The 26,820-nt window shown below is 41.2% G+C and overlaps 1 protein-coding gene across 1 annotated transcript in view; it reads left to right on the forward strand.

The window, feature by feature from the left end:
* The window catches only part of LOC138013414 (dynein heavy chain domain-containing protein 1-like), a 96,189-nt gene that overhangs the window by 29,346 nt on the left and 40,023 nt on the right, over nucleotides 1-26,820 (forward strand). The window contains exons 17-33 of the mRNA XM_068860486.1: nucleotides 2,334-2,472; nucleotides 5,297-5,445; nucleotides 6,121-6,485; nucleotides 8,393-8,644; nucleotides 9,399-9,491; nucleotides 10,173-10,487; nucleotides 11,027-11,164; nucleotides 11,707-11,866; nucleotides 14,152-14,420; nucleotides 16,441-16,722; nucleotides 17,689-17,971; nucleotides 18,615-18,780; nucleotides 20,924-21,283; nucleotides 22,025-22,217; nucleotides 23,046-23,144; nucleotides 23,964-24,246; nucleotides 25,811-26,076. Of these exons, the coding sequence (XP_068716587.1) occupies nucleotides 2,334-2,472; nucleotides 5,297-5,445; nucleotides 6,121-6,485; nucleotides 8,393-8,644; nucleotides 9,399-9,491; nucleotides 10,173-10,487; nucleotides 11,027-11,164; nucleotides 11,707-11,866; nucleotides 14,152-14,420; nucleotides 16,441-16,722; nucleotides 17,689-17,971; nucleotides 18,615-18,780; nucleotides 20,924-21,283; nucleotides 22,025-22,217; nucleotides 23,046-23,144; nucleotides 23,964-24,246; nucleotides 25,811-26,076 (3,812 nt within the window). The remainder of the gene's footprint in view (nucleotides 1-2,333; nucleotides 2,473-5,296; nucleotides 5,446-6,120; nucleotides 6,486-8,392; nucleotides 8,645-9,398; nucleotides 9,492-10,172; nucleotides 10,488-11,026; nucleotides 11,165-11,706; nucleotides 11,867-14,151; nucleotides 14,421-16,440; nucleotides 16,723-17,688; nucleotides 17,972-18,614; nucleotides 18,781-20,923; nucleotides 21,284-22,024; nucleotides 22,218-23,045; nucleotides 23,145-23,963; nucleotides 24,247-25,810; nucleotides 26,077-26,820) is intronic.

A 26,820-nucleotide genomic window follows, 5' to 3' on the forward strand; every position in this document is an offset into this window, starting at 1 on the left:
TTCTGATTATTTAGTTAACGTCGTAATTCGCAACTTCACCTTGGCAAACAGTCCCCGCAGTTATTGTTGAAAATGCTGGGTTTATTTTCCTTTAAAATGCGATATATGCGCCATATTGTCATCTATCGCTTACAGTCTAGTCTTGATAACGCACGTATAACGTTTACTGGATTGTAAAAAAGTTTGAGGTCTTACTGGACAGTCTAGAAAGTTCGTTCCAAGAAGAACTCTATGACTGCTTTGTTGTTCTGATCATCTTTGCAAGCGCCTTTCACGTCCGTTTGTTCTTCCCGCTGTGACTTATACGGTGATGACCCTTTAAGGCCGTGTTACACGAGGCAATTTTTCTTGCAACTCGCAACGCAACGATGACGAATAAAAAACCTTTCAAGTTGCAGAGGGTATGTTACACGTTGGCAACTTCTTTCGCAACTTGCAGCGCGTACAATAACAAACAAGATGGCGGACGCGCTAAGTCGCCGAAAGATGAGCTCTGATTGGCCCATTCTGACATAATTGCGTTGCAAGTTGCAGAGGGGATGTCACACGCAAGCAACTTGTCTCGCAACGTTGCGAAAAGTAGAGGGTCGTTCTACTTTTCTCGCAACTCGCAACGCAACAATTGCAGTTGCAAAATGGGGTGTTACACGGGCATGTTTTCTCGCAACATGCAACGCAACGTTTGTTGCGATGCGAGTTGCAAGAAAAATTGCCTCGTGTAACATGGCCTTTAGTCCGATAATTGTGATGAAACTACATGTAGGTTGAGAATGCCAACACACTGACACAAACGAGCAAGGTATCAATCTGGCCCCAGTTGTTCGAAGGGTGGATACTGCTACCCACCGGATAAATCACTATCCATCGGATAGAGCAGTTCTCAATTGAGTGTCGTAAAACCAAAACCAAAGTAATTACTTTGGCCAATCAAAAAGGTCGGAGACAATCCAGTTAACCAATCAAAACTCGAAGTAATTACACGTAGCCGACACAAAGCGCGGGAAAATGTGCACGCGCAAGCCACGATTGGTTTTTGTTTCACTTCTGATTGGTTGAGAAAGTGGCGCGAGAGCTTTGAACCAATCACTGAGTGAAGTAATCATAAACCAAAGTAATTCACTAATTACTTTCGACACTCAATTGAAAACCGCTCTAAACACTAGCAAAAACAATCGAGTTATCCATTGGATATTAAACGCTATCCTTGTTTTGAACAACTGGGGCCTGGATAATACGCCCTGGCGCAATTACAGTGCACCGTAGACGTTGATTTTGATAGGGAACCGAAGTTGGTGGGGAGTACCCCAATAGGCTTAGCCAAGTTACGACCACAGAGGTTGGAGGCGCCATTTCTGGCCGCAATGCCAGGCTGTCTCCTTTAAGTGCTCAGTACGAAGCATTCCCAGATTGTTAACTGACAACTGCCCAGGTATTAGCATCTCTCTTACCCCCACCCCTCCACCCAAAGATGTGAACAGATCGTTTTGGTGAGTATACCAACTGGTATACCAAATGGTACACAACTGGGCGAAGGGAACTGATGGAAATGGTGCAACAGCTAGAGTGATACTTTTCGACTACCGAAAAGCTTTTGATCTCATAGACCACTCGATCTTGGTAGGCAAGCTGGGTAGATTAGATTTACCGAATAACATCATCAATTGGATTATCGACTTTCTATCTGACCGTTCTCAGCGAATCAAATTATCTGAAGGGTGCTTCTTTGAGTGGGGACCTGTGCCATCGGGGGTCCCTCAGGGAACTAAACTTGGTCCATGGTTGTTCCTTGTCCTGATCAACGACTTGGAAATCAGCTCTTTAAATGCTCAGCTATGGAAATATGTTGATGACACGACAATATATCTGAGATTGTTGGCAAAGGTACTGAAAGCAAGTCACAACTTACTACCAATCAAGGTATCCAGTGGTCTATCGACAACAGAAATCAACTCAACAACGACAAATGTAAAGAGCTGCGAACTTTTTCTTAGGCATAACAGATATTTTTCTATACCAAAGTGGAAAACCGACCGTTTCAAGAATACATTTATTATAACCTCCAGTCTTAAAAGAAACAATGAACATTGACTCTAACATTGATATTTTAATTTGATTTATAATCAATACAATTTATACTTAGTTTTGTAATTTTATCTATTCTAGTTTTATGAATATGTAATTCAGCCCTCACGGGCTGCCATTTATTCAGTCAATAAACTATCTATCTATCTATACGAGAATCGGTGTTTTCCTTTAGACAAGCCGTACATTTCAGATTCTTTCTAACGTCAATATATATAATCATTCATTGATTTATTTTTTTTTACACGTAGGACCACAAATTTCTTGTTCCGATCACATAATGGTCAAATTTCCAAGTCAGTGTGTTTTGACTGCTGAGGCTGTTTTGCGGAACCAGGACCTGACCGAAGCTCTACAAAGTGGAAACATGCGAGAACTTTTCAACTTAAGGTCTGTTAGATCGCTGTAGGTGGTTCTTAACCAATCTTTGGAGACACAGATACGAACCAAAAAGTGCTCACCAGATTTCGAGCGTCTTCGTCCACCAACTTGGCAGCGATGACGTAACGTGAAAACTACAGATATTGTGGCGATACAGGCTCGGGCTCGTTTGTGAAAAAGTTTTTTTTCCGAACGTTGAAAGCTATTTTAAAAGACCGCGACTCGCTTATTCCTGAAAAGCTGTCTTTTGGTGTTTTATCATGTGGGGGGACAGGGCTTGAAATTGCGACCAAATACAGTCGACTAAAATATCTGGAGAAGTCGCAAATTTTCATCTTCGCTCTTTCGAAAGAAAAGGGTTAGCGGTTGCTAATATGTTACTAGCCTCGTTTTCTCGGTCCGTACTGTAAATTACGGACCCCGTTGATTTATGGCCCAATAAATCAACGGGGTCCGTAACTTACAGTACGGACCTCGAACTCGGTTAATAAGAGGTATTTATTTTAGTGTATTTAGCGCTGAGGAACTAATTGCGGACATTGTACAGAAATCAAATCAAATCAAATCAGATGCTGGGTTTTTGAGGAGAAGAGAAAACGGAAGTGAGACCCGGAGAAAAACCTCTCGGAGCAGAGTAGAGAACCAACAAACTCAACCCGCATGTGACGCCGAATCTGGGAATCGAACCTGGGGCACATTGGTGGGAGGCGAGTGCTCTCACCACTGCACCATCCCTGCTCCAATCTCAGGTGTTGAATTTTCTGTTATGTTCAGGAATGAGGATTGCAACTTGTCTAGTCGGATGTACAGTCAAATGTTAATCAAAAGAATGAAGTGGTTAATTTATGAAGAAACTGTTTTGGTGCCTCGTTGGAAGTGTAAAACGCGAAAATTTTGGTATCGTCAAACGGGTAAATGATGATGGTCGAATTGCCACTGTGAAAGAAAAGAGCAATTGTTTAACATTTCGAATGTTAAGCTCCGTGCAAACGGACGCAACAGCTCCCAAAATTGTTGAGAGTTGTTGGCAGTTTTGTGCAAACGGGCTCGACAACGCCTAACAATGTAAGGACGTGCGGTGTACTATGGGAAGGATACGATCCATAAGATTTTTTGAACTTACAAAATTTTGCTGGCATCTTGTTTTCAACATGTTAATGCATGGCTATCTCCATGGAGACCACTAGTAATGCGCGTGTGTGGCCCCAGCAACATTGGAAGAGCTCTGCAAACAATCTTGTTCCCAGAGTCATCGTTCCCTCGACGAGTGGTCTCTGGGCAAATCCAAAAAAAGTATATTTGATTGGCTGTTGAAAAACGGTTTTATTTCTGTTTTGGAATGAAAGTAATCAAATGCGTCCGGTAACATTTGGTAAATTAACGACTTCCTAAAACCAGTCGGAGGGATACAGATTGCATCCTTCGAATTGTATACTATATTCTTTAAATCCTCGTACTGGGCTTCCTTTAGGGAGATTTCAGATTTCCCTAACCTCTCGAGAGCGTAGTCCATGCGTCGTGGAAGTGCTTTGCTTTAGAGGAAGGAACCATATTTCTAAAAGTTTGACGTTTTCCACACATAGTCAGAAGTCCCCTCACGCACGCGCAGATATTCAACGGGAACCAGAATTTTCTGGTTCCGGTTTTGGATTATTCCAGAGTCTCTCGAGTCCGTTTCGCTGATTAAGGGTAACGAAAGCTCTGGGAAGAGATTGCAGTGCAAACGAAGCCAACTTTGTTGCTCTGCGCTTCAGCGATCACGGAACGAAAGAGTTGTTGGGAGTTGTTAACTCAAACTTTTGTGCCAAAAAGTTTCAAATGTCACGCGACAACTTCCAACGACATGCAACATTAGGCTGATTTAGCAACAGAACGGGAACGTCAGTTGCGACGGCGCGCGCAGAAAAAACACCAATGAGAATTCAGAATAGAATAGACTCCATTCTTTTCTTCTCTATTCTAAATTCTCATTGGTAGTTTTGCTGCGCGCGACGTCGCCACTGACGTTCCCGTTCTGTTGCTAAATCAGCCTAGTGTGTGCAAAAGGACGCAACATGTAACAAGATGTAACACCCAACAATGTTGGGAGTTGTTGGCCAAAAATGTTGCGTGCGTTTGACGGAGCCTTAGCCCTCCGTTCTCTAAGAGATGAGCGTTGCTTTGTTGTAATATAACCTTTTTTTTCTGCAGCCATGGAGAACTTTCTTAAACTTTTTTTTTTAATTCCTCTTTTCCATTTCCTCGATTTTAGTAACAAATTTGTTTTTCTGGGAAAACCAGGGTACAAAATAGAATTACTCCGAGTGAAAAAAATTGTTGGCGTGAAGATTGCTTAATTTTTAGCATGCAATAATAATGGTCCATTATATTCAGCGTGATAGTGAGGCAGTGGAGACAAAAACAATAGAAACACGTTGGAATGAATGTGAAGCTATTTACATATCATCCACTTCCCTTTGTCTTTGTCCTCACTGCCTCACTATAAAGCTGAATTTTAATATATCGAAAAAGGTCTATTATCTGGAAAAACGAAGTCAAACACCGGTTGGCAAAAATATCTCTTACCTTTGAAAACGTTCAGGCCAAATTTATGGCCCTCGTTGTATTCTCTGGTACATCATCAACTTGTGTTCTCAAAATGTCCGCAGAAATGTTGGCGGAACGCTAGTTTACGCCGGCCATTTGGTTTTGTTTGGATCACGCATTATTGATTCCTTAGGGAGGGAATAATGTCCAAATACTCGGGGATAGCGTACCAATCAGATTGCTTGAAACACCAAGATCACCGAGTGAGTATATACTAATTACCGTTGGTATCACTTATGTCGCACAGGAATTTGCTTGGAAGTTATGTGGATGATTTGTCATCTGCCATCAGGAAAAACTTGGAACTTAAAGGCCTGAGTACAATCAGTGACCGACTTGAGTCAGTTCTAGCAAGTCTAGTTGCCTTAGCAATATTTCGAAGGGATACAGTTGTAGGTACGTAGTCTCGATGAAGAGAATTTGTAAAAGTTATACATTGGAATGATGTGAAAGAGAGAAATAACCCTTGCACTTATCTGGACAATTCAAGAAAATATCTCTTATTATTATACATTTGTGTCACCAGCTCGATTTTGATTGGCTATAAGGACGCAGCTAATTCTTGCTTGCTCTGTTTCTCATACGTCATACCTACAAACAATAGATTTTATATATGTAGAATTGACGTCATACCTATAGACAATAGTTTTATGCATGCAGAAGTGACGTCACCTAACACACTAACCAGCAGTTTGATCAGTTTTGTCATGGCGGAGCTCAGCTCAGGAATATGCATAATAAAACAATTATTGAATTCGGTTTTCGCATGTTAGCGATAATTATCAAGGCCTCAGTTTGTGTTATCCGCCTCAGCCTTCGGCTTCGGCAGATAACACAAACTTTGGCCTTGATAATTATCGCTAACATGCTCAACCTCATCCAATAATTGTTAATTGGCACCCGAAAAATGCAGATGGCTCCAACGGGATTCGAACCCACGACCTCTGCGATTTGAATGGTATATATGTTGTCGCTGAATTGAAGCAAAAAGAACGAAAAAGACTGTCAATAAACTTAAGTTGTGTATTTTAACGCTGATGTTGTGGTTATGCATAAATATTTCTTGTACAGAGTTCATTAACAATGGCATCACAGATGTCCACAGTTTCGAATGGATCAGTCAGCTGCGACACCAGATTGAAACAAAGCAGCTCATTGGCTCTTCTTACCAAGGAGAACCCAAAATGTCGTCTGGTTCATCAAGAAAAATTCCTATCAATCGCACCTATGAGATTGGACTTTGTACTCTTCATCAACTTGGTTCCAGCTTTGTGTACAGCTATGAGTACCTCGGTCCAACATCGAGGCTCGTGATGACACCTTTGACCCAAAGATGTTTTCTTGCGCTGACAATGGCTTTGAGGTCTCACTACTGTGGCGTCCCTGTGGGGATAGACGGCATTGGAAAGACGGAAACTATCAAAGATCTCTCTAAGGTATATCGGTATTCTTAGCTCTGAAACAAACACAATTTAGGTGAATAAGTGATATAGTCCAGACCCCAGTTGTTAAATCACTATCCAGCGGATAAACACAAGCAAAGCCAATTGAGTTATACAGTGGATAGTGATTTATCCGGCGGATAGCGCTATCCATCGTTTGAACTACTGGGGTCAGAATTTTAGCGGAGCTCCGGAGCACTATGGGCAAGAAAATATGGTAACCCATCTGTGCTTGAAAATTTGGTCTTGGTCACCGAACTACCGTACGACCGTCCACCCGTCCTCCTCTCCATGTATGCCAATGTGAAAATCTGTGGTACAACCCGCGTTTTTTGGCGGGAAGTTGCATGACCAACTGCGTTTGGCACTGCACTTTAGACAAAACAAAGAGAAATTTAATAATTAGCAATTATTGAATGAGGCTGAGTAGGATATGAAGAATTCTGCAGGTCGAGGAGGGTGTTATCCACCAAGGCCGAAGGCCGAGGTGGATAACATCCTCCGAGATCTGCAGAATTCTTCATATTCTACGAAAGCCGAATTCAATAATTGCTTTATTATTCATTCAAAATATTTTCTTCGCTCAAACTTCTAAACCTACTCGCAGCCATTTTTCTGCTCAACTAAAATAACACAATCTCGTCCCCAGCTTTTTTCGGTCAACTGTTCAATAATTTGCAGCGGGCTGCACTTTTGACGTCATTTTGACGTCATCGATTCAATAATCTGCAGCGGGCTGCACTTTTGACGTCATTGATTCAATATGACGAAGTTTCTTTCCAAATTTGGTGAACAGCAGCTGGTTATGGTGAATTATTGGTGAATTATGCGTGTGGTTTTAACCAATCAGAAACGGGGAAATATTTTGAATGAATAATAATAGTAATAAGTATCATCATCATCATCAACACTTGAATACTTGTGCCTGACATGGCGGCGATACTCCAGCTATTTTTCAGCGTACATCTTTGATATTGGAATCCATGTTATGGTCAATTGACACCTGTCAAAACAAGGTATCCGCTGACCAGTATTACGTTTCGTAACTTGTAAGAATATATAGCCCGGGAGCTCCGCTTTTAGGGTTGGCTAAATTTATATATTACACATAGTGACATATACATTTTCTTTTTTTCCCATTCGAAAGGTCTCTTTAAACACTGACTGGCAATTGTACATTTATCACACGTGCGACAAGCGTTTCGTCCAATTAGGAAGCACCCTAGTTACTATCTCAGAATGTGTAGAATGAAAAAAAACCTCCCTTGGAAAAGTGCTTTTGTACTAGTCCCTTGGTAACCAAAACGTACTCGCTCCTAGTGCATCTTCCTCTTTCGTTTGTTTGATGAAAAAAAGGATAATTATTCTTTCATACCTAAAGTCATCACAGTGGCAACTCAGAGCTGAGTCGATTGAGTGTCGCATATGAGATGTGAGGGTGGCAGCCGTGCGTGTTTTTGTTTTTTTTTTTTTAATGAGCGGATAAGTTGCGACCTGCCATAATAATGAATTGATGAGCGAGCGAGCGAACGAACGCACGCGCACACTCTCGCTCGTGTGGATTATCGTAATAATTAGGGGACAGCTGGCTACAGCTACTTCAGTGGGTCATATGTCGGAGGTCACTCCAGCATCTGTTTTAAGCGAATCTAAGTACCAATTTTTTGTGATAGTAATGTACCTCGCTGTATATTCATATAAATAACAACTAATTTTTGTGAAAAAAGGACGTAAACCCGTTTTTAAATTATAGTATCAGTCGACGCTGTTAAACTGGTCTTTGTGCTGGAGGTCGCCAATGAATGGGTAAAACATGCATGTGGGGTTATTGTGAATTACCTCTGGGGAGAATTTTATGCTTTAGGTCATAAGAACTTAAAACAGATTTTCTTCTTTTGCAGGCTTTTGGACGCCATTTAGTCATGTTGAACTGTTCAGAGCAGGTGTCGAATTTCACACTTTTGCGCAATTTGTACGGAATGGTGTGCTCTGGAAGCTGGGCCTGCTTTGAAAACGTGGATTGCCTCGGATCCAGTGTCCTGTCCATCCTTGGCGAACATCTTTCCACCATCGCAACTTCGCTGAAATGCTTGAAGAAGTTTGGTCTTTCCCAGTACACAGCGAGAGGAATTTCCAAAACAGATCGTCACAAGGTGTGATTAGCCTGACATCGTAATTGGGTTGTTTATTTAGTCTTTTGTTAAAACATTTTGCCCTACAGAGCTGTCAATAAATTTGAAAGTAGAAGTCTTATAATTAGAAGTAGGCGACCATGAAAGTGAAGAAAGGGTTACGTTTTTACAAACGTTGGCCGTGTAGCACTTATATTTCGAAAAGTTTAATTAATGTTTAGTTTACAAACGTTGGCCGTGTAGCACTTGTATTTCTGCCATGGGTAGAAAACTAGCACTTCACATTACACTCTAAGTCTGTTGAAATGTAAGTGCTACACGGCCAACGTTTGCAAAAACGTAACCCTTCCTTGTACTTCTACACATTCATTGCCGTGACATTGACATCTTAAATTCCCACGACCTGCTCCCGTCTGACCTTGTACGTAGCTCAGTCGGTAGAGCAGCGGTGATCTAACCCGAAGATCGTGGGTTCAATTCCCACCCTGGTTGTGTGGGCCCATTTCCATCAGTAGGGCTCACGCTCACATGGTTCACACGGGTAGGCAGCTAGCACTTCACATTACACTTTAATAGTTAAGACCATGAAAGTGAGCTTGGCATAATAGACCGAGGACGGAAAAACGTTCTTTCTCGATCCAATATTCCCCAGTACGGCCCTCGCACTCGGTTAGTAAGAGGCTGTTAAACCAGGAGAGTATTTTAGGCTCTTTTGTAGGGTAACCAAGATTTTGATAGTAAAAATGTACCGACAAATAGTTATCATTCCATCTAGGATAACGCCACTAAAAGAAGAAGTAGTGTTACCACTCTTTCTCCATTGTCCAAGGATGCCTTTTCACCAAACTATGTACTGGATACCAAATCGGTAAGCTTTGATCAGTTTGATGGATTGCTGTGTAGAAATGAATTCCGCTATTGACTTGTTATGATTTGCTTTGCTTGATAATTGGGTTGAAATTCTTGTTCCACATCCGTTACAGCACAGCAACCCGATATGATTGATGTATAGCGGTAAAGCTACAGTTGAAAAACCACGCGTTAAAACCAGGTGCGGCTTTAGCGCGATTTTACTGCGATTTATCGGCGCGATGTCTCAAGGGTTTTGAACTTTCTATAAACTTATTGCAACTTGACCGCAATAAAAACTGCGTCGAGTTGCTACGACAAATAACTCAAGTGTAAACGGGCCTTTATTCTTGTTCATATGCGTTATTCTGCGCCAAGCGTCGTCTACTTTGTGTTATGACTTCTTAGTTTCAGTCTCTCCGTCTACGGTAATTAGCCAAAGTACATGCTTGCGAAATTTAGTTGAAACTAAAAGCGCTATAAAGGCTGACTCTGCACTAGCGACGCAAGCACAAACACGAATACCCACAAATTTAGTAGCATCTTGATCATTAAACTAGACAATTATCGGCTTTCGTTTTCAAATAGAAATCAAACCTAAGACCTTCCCATTTACCAGTTTAGAAGCTCTGCCATGGGCAAATATCGCTCAAAATCTAAAGAGGTTAAACGTTTAGTTTCGCTTTTTTTTTCCTTTCAGAGGGATCAATGTTTGCACAGAAAGAGGCATTTGTCAGTGTCAAAAGGCAGCGATCTCCAAGATGACGATTTTTACAGATCTGACTCACCGCACCTCGTACATTCACTGGATTCACAGCGGAAACTTCCTGAAACTTTTCAAGACACGGAAGCAATGGAACACAAGAGACAACCCAGCACGACAGAATTCCAAATGCCTTTCTTGGGAAGCATTATTTTGGAAGGAAAATTCTTACCGGCCAGTGCAATGTATGGTTGCTTTATGACCATGTCTGGGACTTGCAGTTCGATTGGAACTTTGCCTGACAACTTCAGAGTAAGATTTTTTTGTTTGTTTTGCATTCTCCAGTTGGTTACTTATGTTTAAACCCCTGCCATACGTCAAAGTGTCTTATTAAATGAATTGGTGTGGACGGATTTGAACTAAAGATAGTGTGTGAACGAGTTTTGTATTCCCATGTTATCGTCAAAACTTTAAATTTGGTTATTTCACGTTTCACGCCGCAACGAAATGTACTAAAAGGCGTGCAGCGGAATTCTTTTTTCATTGAACCAATGATATTCTTGTTTTGTGGTTTTTACGTTAAGTCATCGATACATATTTCTGGACAAAAGCATTTGTTTTCGCATTTTTTTTATTTGTCCGTCTACCAGTGTTTTGATATTACACCGTTGCGATTCGTCTCGAAAAGAGTGCTGTTCGGTCACCTTTGTTGACGCAACTGATTTTCCATGAGGTTTTTAGGAAGAAGAGAAAATGTGTCCTGGATTGTTATGTTAGAGCGTCCTCGGCCTGACCTTAAGTGTACCTGATTTTACAAATTACAATACATTGCTATTACTTTAAATCAACAGGCACAGATCAGGCCCATTTCAATGCTATTTCCGGACGGTCGACCTGTGGTCGAAGTGTGGTTGGTGTGCTGTGGTTTTACCGAGGCCAAGGCCCTTGCAGCGAAGATGGACATTTTCTTCAAGCTAATCAGTCAGCAGGTGATTTAATTTCAATCATTTCAAGGAAGTGTCAGAAAGTCGTGTGGGAATTTGAGAAGCCATTTCACGTCAATGGATATATACTGTCAATAGGCCCATAATCAAATTCTCATCGATCATGTCCGTAAACCTTTTTATATTATTGAGTGCTGCGGTTGGCTTTTCGGAAGTCAAGCATAGGAAATTTACAGCTATTTGTTTTTCAAGATGAACAGTGGCCAAAAGGGAATGTGGCTTAATAGTTAATGCCCTGGTCCCCGTTGTTCAAAAGGTGGATAACGCTATCCACCGGATAAATCACAGTCCACTGGGTAGTGCAATTGTCTTCGCTTTACTTATCCACTGGATACTGATTTATGCGGTGGATAGCGCTATCCATAGTTTGAAAAACTGGGGTCCGGACTTTTATTCCTTTAAATCCTCCACTTTATCTAAGTGTTGTCTGTTGTTCGCTTTCCACACTTTGCAACTGGATCAAAGAAGCATTTTTCATTTGTTAGTTTTAATGATAACTGCTGTGCCATTGTGTTGTCTTTTCAAAGGTGTCCCATCAGCCACAATACTCCTTTGGATTGCGCAGCATGAAGATGGTCACTCACCTTGCCGGTAAACAGCTGGAAAAAGACATGGCAAGGAAGAGACGTCCAACAGTGATGAGTTCCGTCATGGAAGAACCATCGTCTAATTCAAAATCTGTCGCAGGTATGTTTTATAGTTTCGCTTAGAAGCTGAAATAATCATGCAACTAAGAGCGGAGCGCGGTTTGCAAAGTCTTGTCAGTTTTAGTTTTTCTTTTGTCTTGTGACTCTTTCATCAACGTTTTAGATTTTATGTGTTCTGTTAACTGGGTTGCCAAGAAATGAGACAACGTGATCCTAGTTAAAATAGGGAAATGGTTATGAAACCCGACAAATTTCTTTGTTTTAGGTTTTTGTTCTTTTTTTTGGCTTGACTGGGCACAAAACACAATAGTTGTTTACTCCGTACTGAGGAACTAACCAATAGAAACGTTTTGCTTACGTAAATCATGCATAGAGTATGAGTGCAAGACAAAAGATTGTGCACGGTCGTGGACTTTCCAACCTAAATTTTGGCCTCTTTGTTTGCTCGTTTGAATGTTTGCCGAGCTTCAAAACCAGTCCCATCTATTAACTATGACGTGATATAGTAAAACCCAGAATCTTCTCATATATTTATCTGGTCGTAGTGTTTTAAGGGTGAATTCTGCATTTATCAGTGGATAGCTCACTATTTAGTTGTCTCCTATGGCTCTTTGCTTGATAGTGATTTATAATGTTAATTGAAATGAATGGAGTGCAATTTGGTCTGAAATCATACGTATGATTTCAAAATCGAATGAGCGCGCAGACCAAAATTGCACGACACATTTATTACATCCATTTAGAAATCATACAATCATTATTTATATCTAAAATACAGGATTATAGTCAGTACCAACATTTTATTGATCCAGTTGGGTACAAAAGTTGCAAAATTCGCCATACAATGGTTTTCTTTGTCTTTCATTTTCCTGCAATTTGATTGGTTACCTTAAACAAGCCTTGAAATCTGGTTGGCTGTTTTATTTTAGTGTTCCTTTCTCATTGGCTGGGGAAATGGTGCGATTTAGAGCAAAAAATAGTGCGATTTGGGAGTAAATCGCACTGCTGAGAGCCAATCAGATTGCAAGGATCAGCAGTGATTTCTAAATGGATGTAATAAATAATTGGAATAGGACTGAGTGGAGTAAAAATTCAAAAGGTAATCGCACGAGGCCTACTTAAAATTTCGAGCACGATTACTCCGACCCTGAATTGTACGGCACGAAGTCCTATTCTATCAATTGCTTGTAACTATTACAAAATACGAGAAGATGGCGGTAATAAACTTTTTATAGCTTCAGGACTCGAAATAACGGCCGGTCAACGGACAATGTCCGAACTGACATGGGAGTTGACCGGTCAACCTTTCGTCTTGTCGGTCTTGATGAACGGTCACATTTGATCGTTTTGAAAATGAAATAAATTACAATTTCCATGCTGTTCAGTTGTTTCAGTTGTAGCAAGTCGCTGTGTATTGTCATTTACGGAACTTTGATCTGAAATCCTGGGTGAAATGCAACAAGAACCGTTGTTGACAATGAGTGCTTTAAAGTGCTATAAGCTCTAAGCAACAACTTTTTTGGAAATATATAACGCCAGTTTTGGCTCATGGGCCCCTGTTTTAAGAGTTCTTTATTTTATATAATTTCACAGGCCAGAAACGGTACGTGACCGAGCTAAAATGAATTTGGCCGGTCATCGTGTCTGGAGATTTCGAGCCCTTTAGCTTAATCTGCTCAACGTTTCCTAGGTTTTTTTTTTAATACCTCTGGAAAAATAAAAATTATGCAAGTACAACTAGCGCGCGCTTGACGGCGCTTACAACTGCATGTCCAATTACAAGGTGTCCATTTACAAACTGTCCTATAAATGCTGATATCAGAGCTATTGAAAATCAATCAGATTCGAGTATTTTGTAATAGTTACGATTAATCGATCAAGTGGATAGTGCAATCAATCTTGAGAACACGAAACTGGGGCCTAACTAGAGGGAAGGGTCACATATTTACTTAGGGATTCATCTTGTGGGGCTGCATGTTCGAAGGGACCCACGGAATATTTTTTTGCCCTGTGTTTTGGGGCTAAATTAGTTTCGGGATTGAACACAACAACATGTTTATTCTACGTGCTCCCAATATCGAAATGAACGGTTTACGGTGAATACTCTAAATTCGCGTTGATTTGGAATAATCTCGGAGCAAGAATCGGGCGCGGTCAAGATGAGATTTGATGCGTGTTGTTCTCGCGTCTGCAGCGTTTCGGTGCTATTTTTGGAAGGCAAGTAGGAAAGAAGACCCATTAAGAAAAGAAACCCAGACATGCGTATCCATGTAATGTGTGGCTATTTGCTTCGTCAGTTAAATTCTCATTTTATTTTTGTTCAAGTGTCTGAAGTAAGTGCGAGAAGCTTGTTTCTTGAAAATTTGGAGACGCGCCAGTCAGAGGAGAATGCCATTGTTCATTCCCTGTTCACTTATTTTGGAAACAAACTGCTGATGGAGGACAAAGCGCTGTTTTCCAAAGCAGTAGATGGAGTGTTCGCACACAACGTGCTGATGTCCGTGGCCACAGATGGGGATTCGCAGCTGATTGATGAAATCAAAGAGCATTTGCGCGCTAACGGTCTTCAAGTCAAGCAGGAGGTCGTCTCAAAGGTTTATATCATGACACTGTTTAAGTTTTATGTCTTGTCCTGCTATTTCACAAATAGCTTGTTTACGTACGTCTTTCGTATACGGCAGGCAAATGAAATATAATTATTTTTTTCTGAAGCATCTCAGCATGCCGGAATCCTAAATTCTCGATTCCGATTGGCTAATAGTCTGAACTAGAAGTCCTTAATCCGGAAGTCTCGATTTGCGATGGAATGCAGTCCGTCAGTTTTCCGTATTAGGCTTATTTAGCAACAGAACGGGAACGTCATTGGCGACGTCGCGCGCTGCAAAAATACCAATGAGAATTCAGAATAGAGAAGAAAAGAGTGGATTCTACTCAATTCTGAATTCTCATTGGTAAAATTTCTGAGCGCCTTGTCGCCACTGAGCTTAAGCACGCGCGTTGATACGGATTACGGACCGAAGTTTTTCCGCGCTAATTATGGCAAATTGAAATTGTTGCAATAGTTTACACAAAGGCAAAATGCAATTACTCTTAAACAACTTCATAGATTTACAGTCAACCCAGGTCACGCGTGAACAGTTATTCGAAAAATTCAATTAACATAACGAATTCAAGTGAAGCTACGATCTTCGCAGTTATGAACGCAATTTTTACAATTGCGTAGAGAAGCCTGAAAAATTCAGGACTTCAACGGGGTTTGAACCCGTGACCTCGCGATTCCGGTGCGACGCTCTAACCAAGCGTTTTGTTTTCCATATTTGGGCATTTCCTGTTGTTTCCGAAGATTTGGAGCGACATTTCGAAAATCGAAGAGCGATTTGGAGTTTGCCCGCGCTTTTTCAAAATGTTCAGACCAGCGGCCGTCAATTCCTTTGCTCGCGAATACAAGCCAGGTAGACCTGCCAATAAGGAAACTAGAAGACGTATAATCGACCTTTATTTGGTTGGAGAGGGACCATCTGCGATCTCTAGATCAGTTCGTGTCAATAAAGGAGCGGTTTGGAAAATCATTCGACATTATGAGACGTATGGTACATATGATACCTTTAGTCAAGGGGGTCGAACATATTCTTCTAAACTTTCAGACGACGTCTTTGAATCTATTGAGCTGTTCAAGCTAACGAAGCCTTGCATGTATTCAAGGGAAATTCGTGAAAGGTTCCTTAATGATGGAATAGGCGATAGGCGAAGCATACCGGGTTTGTCAACAATCCGGGAAGCAATTTCAAGAAAGATTGGCATGTCCTACAAGAAACTTTCCGTCGTACCAAGTGAGAGCCAAACTAATGCCCAGGTCGAGAGGTGTAACGAGTATCTTGAACTCACCTCAAGAATGGATCCATCCAAACTTTATTTTTTAGATGAAAGCTCTGTAATAAAGACAACCGGCAAACGTCGCTATGGTCTATGCATCTAAATCTCCTCGCACCAGAAGAAGGGACTAATGGATAAAACTGCGTGGTCTTTCTATAAAGCACAGATTGTCGCCCTTGCAATTTCTTACCTCCAGAAAAATTATATCCATATTTCAAGGAGATCTCCGAAAAATTAAGTCCATTTTTGAAAATTTCAATCCGATCTGCGATTTTCCGATGTGATTTTCGTTACGTCAGTGAAAGTAGCGCATTGATTGGAAGACTTCGATCACATGTTCAAGATACTGTTCACGCGTGACCTGGGTTGACTATAGGGAAAATATAAATTCTGAAGAAAATGGATTCAGTCGAGATTGTTCACAGCGAAAGTGAATTTTACTAGCCAATGTAAGAAACCTCCAACGAAACGACAACTTTAAAACATACGACAGCTTTCCAACGAACAGAAAACAATAAATAACTTATTTACCGGTCGTGGTCGTTCCGTAAAGGAAAAACCTTACCCTCGGTCTTGAGATGGTCTTAAGCATTCGCGCCGCACTCAAGACCTCGGTCACGTTTTTTTTTTCCCATACAGACCTCCCTTTCGATAAGTAAGATATTTTTCTTTTCTTGTAATGCTATTTTGGAAATGATGGTCTTTTCGATTTAGCTTTCTTTTATTTTACGTTTTTTTCAGATTCTCCAGCTTCATACCAGCTTGGAAACAAACCGTAACGTGATCTTGCTTGGCTGCCCAGGCTCCGGCAAATCCACATTGTATACAACACTTGCAAGTGCGCAAAATAAAATGAGTGGTGAGACGCCTGTCCCTGTGGTAAAGACGCGTAGGCAGACCTTTTCAGAGAAGAGAACCAGTACTTTGAGGCTGGCCAGGACTTCTTTTGTGGAGGTCAAGGAAGCGCCCTGTCCACGCGTAGATCTTTCGATCGTGTTTCCTAAATCATTAACCTGCGAAGAGGTAGGTCATTTGGTATCAGTAATGCCAAAAGAATACGAGTTGAGATACGATATGATACGACACGATACGATGACTTTATTTAGAAAGCTAGATGGGAATTAACCCTTAACAGTTGTTTCACTTGCGACCCTTAAGAAAAGATATCACAGAAGACAGACCACAACATTGAAACTCCATGTCCATGACCTACTCTTTGCGAATAAAGCGTAGGTTCTTTTACGTCTTTTACGAGCATTGAAGGGTTGTGAGATGGGGCCTATGGTTTATAGTCCTTATTCGAGAAGACTAGAGAGTCTAACCATTTGCAGATGTCATTACATTAAGAGTTATTGAGAGCCTGAGAGAATCCCGGAGGCCCCTGATAATCACTTATACTTTTAGATTACGCCCGTGACGTGAAGGTTAATCTAAGTAATAATAGGAAGGAGCAAGGTTTAGTTCCCACAAAGGAACACTTGGTTTTTTTGCGAGTATCCTCGAGTCACCAATGAAAAAAAAAAAAAAAAAAACACCTCAGTTCACTTTCACACTAACTGGACAACAAGATGTCGTCCGTGAAATAACCACGCAGTATTTTCACAGGAGTAGCAATAGATGAGAGTAGCGGCCGAATCAGCGGACAAAAACACGAAATTAGGGGCGCTCTCCATTTAACAGACCTGACAGGCCAGACCGGGCATTTGGAAGGACTAACTCTATAACGCATCCACACTTCGAGGATGATATATACTCCTCCAGAAGAATGCGAGGGATTCTCATGCAAGTGTTCCTTCAAATTGTTGCATTTTCTTTGCAAACTGATGGGTCTGGGCGGCCAGTTCTGACTAAAGGAAAGCGCCCCAAGACGCTCGACGAATTTCATAATCGTCTTCATGTATTAACTAGAATGTAAGGTAATGAAGGTTTATTGTTTTGAATTTACAGACATTTTCTTTTTCATAATTTAAATTTTATTGGTCTCTCCAGTTGTTTGGCAGCCTGCATCCAGAAAGTGGTGTTTGGGTTGATGGATTGGTGTCCAAATGGCTACGAGACTCCACTTTAACATGTGACACGATGGCGGAGCTTCTAAAAAGTCAGTCCTCTGACAAGCAGCGAATTGCTCGCATGTTGGGTTCCTTTTGTCACGTCAAGAAATGGTTTGTCTTTGACGGACCAATGGATGACACATGGCTGGAGAACATGGGAACCCTGTTGGATTCGACAAGGGCTTTGAATTTGGCCAATGGCGAAACTATCACACAACCGGGTGAGATTTGGCTTTGAATATGGGAATTGAATTTCCGCTTTTAGATTTAAATTATAGCTTCTTGTTTATTAAGAATCACCTCTCTCTTTTTTGCTGAGATGGAGTAACTGCAGTGACCCGCGGCCACTATGTATTGTGTTCTTCTATTGGCGTCGTCTGAAGAACAAATCATGTAACAATAAACGTCATTCAGATGTAAGCGAGTGGCGGAGTATTTTTCAGTTTCTTTGGAGTAACTGCGAAACACCCGGCCTTTACAATAACCAGGTCTGACTCGGTTTCAGAGTGCTAAATAGAAAACGAAATGGCGTCACAATCTCTGGGATAAGATTTTGTTCTTGTGACAGACCGTTTTTCGTGAAGCTGTTTAAAAATTACCAACTTTTGGCAGAGTACGAGTAAATAAATAAATGAATAAATAGATAAAATAAATAAATAAATAAATAAATAAATAAATAAATAAATAAAACCCACTAACACAAGCTGAGTCAACGGTCCTTCCTAGGTGTGTCACAGTCAGCCTGTCTTAATTCCTTCGATTTTATCTTCCTTTGTCCATAATTTTTGCGTCGAAATTGACCCCCTTTTCCTGCTTCTTTTGATCCGTTTTCGTTCTAATGCAATGTTACTTATCTACTTTCAGGAACTGTGAGCCTTCTGTTTGAAGTGACAGAACTTTTACACGTGTCCCCTGCCTTAGTTACTCGCTGTGGTGTCGTTCATTGCCCTGAAAACACTGTGGGGTGGAAAGCTATCTTCAAGTCTTGGATAAAAGGAGCTCATTCCAGATGGGACATCACCAATAGAGGGTGAGTGCACACTCCAAATCAAATGTTGATTTTATTGCTGTTGTAATAGAGTTTCTTCAGCTTTTCGTTTTTCGTCAATGCTATACATATACTTTTTTTTCTCTTTAATGCTATATAGTATTGTAAAGATCCAACGAACGCTGCCCATGTGTGACATAATAGGGAGCTTAAGCATGCGCGTTTTTGAGACGCGGACGGCAACCGGAAGGGAGCTGTTTTCCCTTTTAACGTGAATTATCAACAAAAATAGAGTTTACCGGCGGTTTCAGGTTTCGGATGTCGTCAAAATTTGGTGAATTCACGTCGATGTCATGCAGATTACCACAATATCATGTGTTGAAATGCGTGCCACGCGATTATTTTCCTCCTTTAACCAACGATATTATTGTTTTGGGGCGTTGTCGTTGCCGTAGCTGTCTTCCTTTCTTACACTCCCTATTAACGGTTTGGTTGTTGGGATGTGGGATGTGTATAAGACAAGTCCGTGTCTTGTTGCATTCAAATTAAGTATAAAGGAAAGGAACTTTATTTAAGTGTCTAGTCGTTCTAGCGCTGGAGTGCTAACTGGGGACACTGTAAACTGAAATGAACAATGAAAGAAAATCAAGTCAAATGTCGGTTTTTGAGGAGAGGGGAAACCGGAGTACCCGGAGAAAACCTCTCGGTGCAGAGTAGAGAACCATAGATTGCCCTTCCCATTATGAAGCATAAGACGAGTTATATGATGCTGCGTAATCCCAAAAGGCCCTGTCCACACGTATCCCGATACTTTTGATTCCGCAACTTTTTCTTTTCGGATACGCCTTCCGTCCACAATTATCCGGCAAATTCGCTGGCGAATCCGGAACTTTTTGAATACGCTCTCCAGATTGAATCAGGAACCGTGTGGACGCTAAATCCGGAAATTTTTTAATCCCGATGACGTGACAAGATCGAGCCCAGTTCTTTACCGTGAAATCAAATCTCAAGATGGCTGCGGAGGCTAGGGCTATATAATTTCTTTACTTTTTGGACTAATTTCAAGAAATATCATGTGACAATAAAAATCTGCGATAAAATAATATAAAACAACATGGCACGACGTTTCGACGTTTCCAGAACGTCATTATCAAGTATCTGAGAGATGCCCATGGGAACATTGACTTACTCAATGAGAGCCAGTTTAGAATGCTTAAAAAAGGCAGCACGAAATGGGATTGTCTCGTTTATGAAATGCTATACATAAGAACAATAAAACCCAATTTAAATACCCAGAGCGACTCCATTAGGGCCAAACTCTTTATTTGTTTAACTTTTAATGCCTTTTAATTTATTCATATCTTCACTATATATATATATACTCTATTTCATTACTTCTTTTTTACTTTACTACAGTAATCATCTCTTTCACAACATATTCCGTTTGACTGATAATCTTTGCACCCTCTCTCTTCAGTTTAGAACAGCAGCAAAAATCTTAGTAATTAAAAAGTCAAGCTAAAGAGTGGTTAATTCGCTTAGTTTACTGCAATTTCACAGTCAAACAAAGCAGCTCACGACTGGACATCATTTCACACAAAAAGCCTATAAATGTGATTGTTAAAATATGCCAGAATCTCTGCCAACACGGGTTTTAGAAAATATGTGAGGCAGCGAGGCATATATTAAGAAGGAAAACATTTCTTGAAAGCTATAACCATTGTAAATAAGTGTTTTGTCTCTCGCTCTATTTCTCTCCGCTTTACGATGATTTTTATTGAACTTTTCTCTTCTTCTCCTTCCACGGCTTCTCTCTCGAGGCTTTCTTCGCTTAAAATTTTCAAATTCGTCGCCTCTTCTCTCGTGCTCTTTCCTGCTCTTTATTCTGTTGCTCGTCACTAATATGATTTCCCGCCAAAAAAACGTGGGTTGCCAAATGAAACGCTGCCACGCGTTTTTCTGCCAATGAAAATTTCCCGAACACTCCCGTCCCCAGAGGTTGTCCTGCCTCCCCACCTCCACCTCGAAAGTCTGTACGCGCAGGCGGACGGGCGGGCAGACGGATGTACGCATACTTCATAACCAAAACTTCTCACAGATTTCCCTAAAAATCGTACCCATGTTGCTCCGCTTGCCCGCCTCGCGCGCCTGAGCTCCGCTATTAAGCTTTTTTACTTTTGATTAGGTTGGGAATCATTTCGAGTTTAATGGATCATGCCGTGGACTCCACTTTAAAATTCCTTGGCGATCACTGCCAGCCTATCCTTACAGAAGGCTATGCCGCGAGTCACGCACCTTCCAAAACAGCTGCTGGCATCTATGAGGTGCAAACTCTCCTGGGCTATCTGTCCGCCATATTCGACAGACACATTCTTCGAGAAGATGAGGAGAGTGCTATGCAGATGATCAGTCTAAAGCAAGGACAATCAATCAGCTCTATAAGCAGCAGGCAAAGTTCCGGTATATCTGCCAGTGACAGAGGGAGAGTAACCAGCTCATTCGCGTTTGCTTTCGTGTGGTCGTTTGGCGGTCACTTACATGACAGGTACCCTAACAAAATGCAACGAAAACAGCACGTGCACTTTCCCCGCATTTTCATTTTTGGTCATTTTGTCTGGAGGTTGGCTCTTATGCCATTCCCGCATCTGCTCGTATTTTCCATTGACAAAATGAGTCTTTTTTTTATTTTACTATTTTTCTGTCGCAGTTTCGTTTTTTTATAAGTAGCACGCGTTTCGTTAAGTTAGCAAAGCAAGAATTTTGACGGGCAAATGAGTTTTCTGACGTCACAACGACTTTGAAATTCATAACTTTTAAAAATATTTATTTACACAATGTGATTGAATGGCAAACCAATTTGTAATGGAAAATCGGAAAATTTCTTCCTAGACTCGCGCCAGCTCGGTCTTGAGTCAAATTGCTGTTTTTCTTTTTGGTAATTTATCTTTAGCAGCGCAAAAAGCGAGCTGTTGAGGCGACAGTACAGTAAACATGACTGTTATAAGTGGGAAGATTTATCGTAGCAAATATTTGAGAATTGCTTTGTTTCGGTTATCGTTATCATTTTCTTAATTTTTTCATCGAAGAGAGGTGAAATCGGCATATGCAAGTTTATTTCTATTGTGAATTAAAAGCTTATTCAGTTTTGTAAAATCCTAGAGGTAAATTGTTACAGAAAAAGCTGCAAAAGGGGATTCAAAAAGGGTCGGAATAATTGGAAACAGCAATCAGTTGTTAACTGCACAATGCAGATGCTTAACTGGTGCATTGCATTCGTTTTTCCAAGGTATGCCACCAAGTTTAGTGAGCATGCGCGTCAGTTGCTTTCCTCTGGGCCTTATCCAGTGCTAGTTCCTCCTGATGGATCTGTGTATGACTACTGCCTGGACTTTACCAAAGGTGGACTTGTGAAATGGGAGGAGAGACCAGCTGCCATCCAGCACAAGACTCTGCCTTCATCCTTTACTATCGTTACTGAGGTATGAATAGCTAATATCTTTCGCTGCTGTTATAATCAGGTTTTGGTGTGGAAGCTTTGTTGCTGAGAAGCAAGGGGAAGAACCGTACGAGTGACGTTGATAATTAAAGAGAGCTAACAAGAAACCCCAACCGCTGAAATCAGCACTTCGTGCGTGATAACCCGTCTTGTAGAGGACAGGCAGCTGATAGTCGAGATCAAATCGCAGGGTGGTTTTATTCGATACTACGCGACAAAGTCTTCCTCGTTAGGTTCAAAATATGTTTACTTTGTAGAATAAAAATTTTCAAAATGAAATCCTCCTGAATTGTGAACGTTTTCTACTTACATATCCTTTGATATTGATCTTGTCTCTCTCGTACTGCTTCTTCTGGAATGGCGGTTTCCTCCTGTGCTTCGCAAACCGAAGCTTATTCGTTGCCCTTCAGGCAAAGATGATTGCGCCTGCGGTCAGCGTAAGTTGACGTAATACAAACATGGCGAAAACCGTCATACCAGAAGGAGCAGTATGAGAAAGACAAGATGGATATCAGGAGATATGGAAGCAGAAAGCGTTCGCAATTCAGGAGGATATTTTGGCAATTATTGTATAAAGTAAACATGTATTTTGAAATCAACGAGGGACACATTGTCATTGTCGTGTACGATCGAACAAAACTCCTCAGCACCCTGTCATTGAATGAGCTAATCAGAACACCGGAAATGCAATACTCGAATTTGAGAATGTAAGAATTTTAATTTAAAGAGGATACTAGAATACTGCTGCACGTTCCGCAGAAGGCATTTTGGTGGATATCCCAATTGTTTTGACGTTTGTTTTGTTCAACAGCTGGATCGATATTTCTACCTGATTGATTTGATACTATCCACTCGTCAGCCAGTCCTGTTGGTTGGAGAATCAGGGATTGGAAAGACCTCACTTGTTCAAGTAGGTTCAGCACTGTATCTGCAATCACAAACCGTCCCGATTCAATGGTACTTCACCCAAAAACTAGACCCTTCACATTTCTGGAAGCTATGTTTGAACGAGTTTACTTTGAATAGCGACATATGACACATTGCATTACCAATCCTAGAACGAGAATTATCGGCCTCAGCACCGATTCGAATTGTTGTTTTACACTAAAAAATATCCCGCTTATTTGATGCTAATTGGACGTGAGCAGTACAGCTTTTAAATTCTTTCCAAAGTGCATTTTAATTTCTATAACAACCATGCGCCTTGGACTAAGTGCGCACTTTTGAATTTTTTTTTTAAATTACTGCGAAGTGCGAAATGGAAGACAAAACTTAATAAATCGTAATAGAAACATGCTTATTCAAAGCTGACTGAAACGAGACTTCTTTTTCATACCTAGTTTACATACAAGAATCCTTCTTCGAGAATTGATCGAGGGAATTTTGTTTTTGTAATAAACAAAATATGCCACAATCGTCTTGTACTTGCCTGAAGGGTCGTCCAATCAAAACATAACTCGCAGCTGTTAATTCGGCAGTGTTGTCGACTTCGCGTGGTTTTCGGTGCTAATATGATTTTGTGTCAGAATGGACGTTCCATAAAAGCCCTCTTTGTTACTTGCCCACACAATCTTTATTAATTTAAGGACAAGTCTTCACCAGAAATAAACAGGAGCATAAAACGACGTAGTAGCTTTCGTTGGAATAGAAGACAAGTTCATGTGCCCATGTGTTTGTGTATGTTTCTTGTGAAAACCAGTCGTATCAAACATGTTATCTGCACCCACAGAATCTCATCATCCCGCACTACAATTCTACTCGCATCTGCCTGTCTCCTGGGCTGACCTCCAAATTGCTACAGGAAGCAGTCGAGTACAAACTTCAGCAGTTGCAAAGGAAAGAGATGAACCATTTGGCTGTCCAGAAGTCCCTTGCGAATGCTCCTACAAGGGTTCTTCCTGGTGCCAGGTCCGTCAACCATCTTTTCTTTCTGGATGACCTTAACTGCGCAAGCTCGGATTCCTTTGGCATACAACCTCCGTTGGAGCTTCTCAGACAAATTCTCTCTCAAGGTAATATATATAGATACTGGTTATGGACCAAGCGTGACTAGGTCGAGATGGCTGGATATTGGCCAAGTTCTTTTTTTTTTTTTTTGCGTCGTCGAGGTCCATAAACACACCAAAAAAGAAAGAGGCCAATATCCAGCCATCTTGACCGAACAAGCTTGGTCAATAAAGGATGTATTATATGGGATAAAACACTAAAAAATGGTCTTTAATCTTGCGGGATAAAGCGAGTAATCCCGAACGGGCAGTATAGATCCATTTTGCCCGCTCGGGTAGCCAATCACAGGGTAGCCTACGTGTAGCCATACCCTTCCCCTGAACCTCCCGTCTTTCTTTCGGGGGGGAGGGTACGGCTACACGTAGGCTAATCACAGCGCTGGATTTGGTTCATCTTGCCCGCTCACGGAGCTATAGTCATATAATAAATAATTATAGTGAAGCCGGTTTTATTTGAGTGTCTACTGTATTTAGCGCTGGGGCAGTTATTGTACAGAAACTCAACTCAACTTAAGTGAATTCAACTGGATAAAATCGTGGGCTCGTTTTTGAGGAGAAGGGAAAACCGTAGCACCCGGAGAAAAACCACTCGGAGGAAAGTTGGGAACCAACAAACTCAACTCAACCCACATATGGCGACAAGTCTGGGAATCGAACTCGGGCCGCATTGGTAGGAGGCGAGTGGTCTCACTGCGCCATCTCTTCTCCACTCTAGGCCTATGTGGCGTCTTTGTTTATAGATTTGCCTCATTAACATACTCCAATCACATCATAGCGTTGGTGATAGCCTTTATGGAAATAAAATAAAATAAAAAATACTGCCGATTTCGCTCACTTTTATTCTAATTCTTTCATATTACATCTTCTATTCACGAAAACTACAAAAGTTTTGTACAAAACGGTTGAATGTTCACTAAAATCTGTAAGTTCGTAGGCTCGAATCCAGCCTGGAAATTCAGTTGTCCTTTCTCCCGTTGCCGACCAACTTGTCTGTCATCCTTTTTGCGCACGCATTACACCTTCAAACATCAATAGTTTCCTTTAAAAAAAGTGTAGATTGCAGGGTTTTCAATAACTTTTCAAAGTACCGGATTTGATAATGAAAGTACCGGAAAAAGCTATGGTTATTTTCCATTGTAAAAGGTGAATTTCAAGTGCACTGGGTGCAAACCTTCAAGGAGTTTTGAAACTGTCAGAAATCCTGTTTACATTCTTGAGATTGGAGGGAAAAATAGAAAACTAAACTCATCACTTGAATGAAATGCCATCAGATCGATATTTCCGTTTAGGAAGCAAAATAAGGCGATGTGACTTGTTGTTAGCTTGAGGGTATCGCGCGATTATCTTGTGTTTCTTCAGCCCATTATATCAGGCCGAGATACCCAAGTCCAAAAAGGAAAAAAAAGAAAACAAAAAAAAAAAAAAAGGAGCCAACGAATCTGGAAATTTATAGCATCAAACTTCCGGACCTGAAATGGTAAACAACCGGACGCGACGTCCGGCCTTTGGCCTCAAACAAAAACCCTGCAGATTTGCAACTCCTCGAACCACTTGTTTTTCTGTCTTCCAGGAACTATGTATAACAAGCAGCGATATCACCTTTACAGAGTTCAAAACTTGCAGTTCATGGCCGCCTGCGTACCACCCGGTGCGTCAACCTCCGGAGGCGGGGTTGCTGCGTACCCCATAAGTCATCGCCTGTCCAGACTGATGACGATTGTATCGTTTTTCCCTCTTGCGTCTGAGTCGCTCCGGAGTGTTTACAGCGCAGTATTTCTCGCCTGGTTGGAAGAGTTTCCAGCTTATTCTCTGACACACCATGAACAACTGGCACAGGTAACGCGGCAGATTAGGGCGCTTAAAGATCTAGACGGGGTCTTCGACGCGAGCGCCACGAAACAAAAGCATTGAAATGAGCAAAACAATAGTTTTGCTTTGCGCTTTGGAACGTTTGCACATTTCTCTCCCGATCCCTGCAAATCTGCGACGTGAAATGGTCAAATCGCAATTTATGAACAGCTCCTATTGTTTTAAGTCTAAAGCCGCCCGCAAACGAGGAAACATTGCTACGCAGACATTGTTTCCTGAAATGTTTCCTCGGCGCGCAAACGAGGAAACATTTTCTGAGAAAGCAGAAGGTTTCTGAACAACTTCAGAAACAGTTTTGCTTCCCGGGCAGCAAATTTTGCTTTGCTTGGCCGTGAGAAAAAAAGACCAGAATATTGAAGCACATGGTAATGCAAGCTATTGGACATTACAGAGCGCCATGCGATTGGCCCAAAAAAAAAAAAAACAATGGAGAGATCATGAATTCAGCTCATATGAGGTTGCACGTGAAAATAACTGGACATAGGGCAAAGCTCAAACACGAGTTGTCGATTAACTGAAATTTATTTCCGGTGATCAATAAATTATGATCAAATTTTGCTTCCGCAACAAATGTTTCCTGGGGCCGCAAACGGGGAAAGATTTACTTCTGTAATAATGTTTCCGTAACATTGTTCCCTCGTTTGCGGGCGCCTTAAGTCATTGTTTTAATTGTTCAATCTTGATTTTGGCTTGGTTATTGAGCCAATCGCA

This window comes from Montipora foliosa, chromosome 8 (assembly GCF_036669935.1).
Source record: "Montipora foliosa isolate CH-2021 chromosome 8, ASM3666993v2, whole genome shotgun sequence".
NCBI lineage: Eukaryota > Metazoa > Cnidaria > Anthozoa > Scleractinia > Acroporidae > Montipora > Montipora foliosa.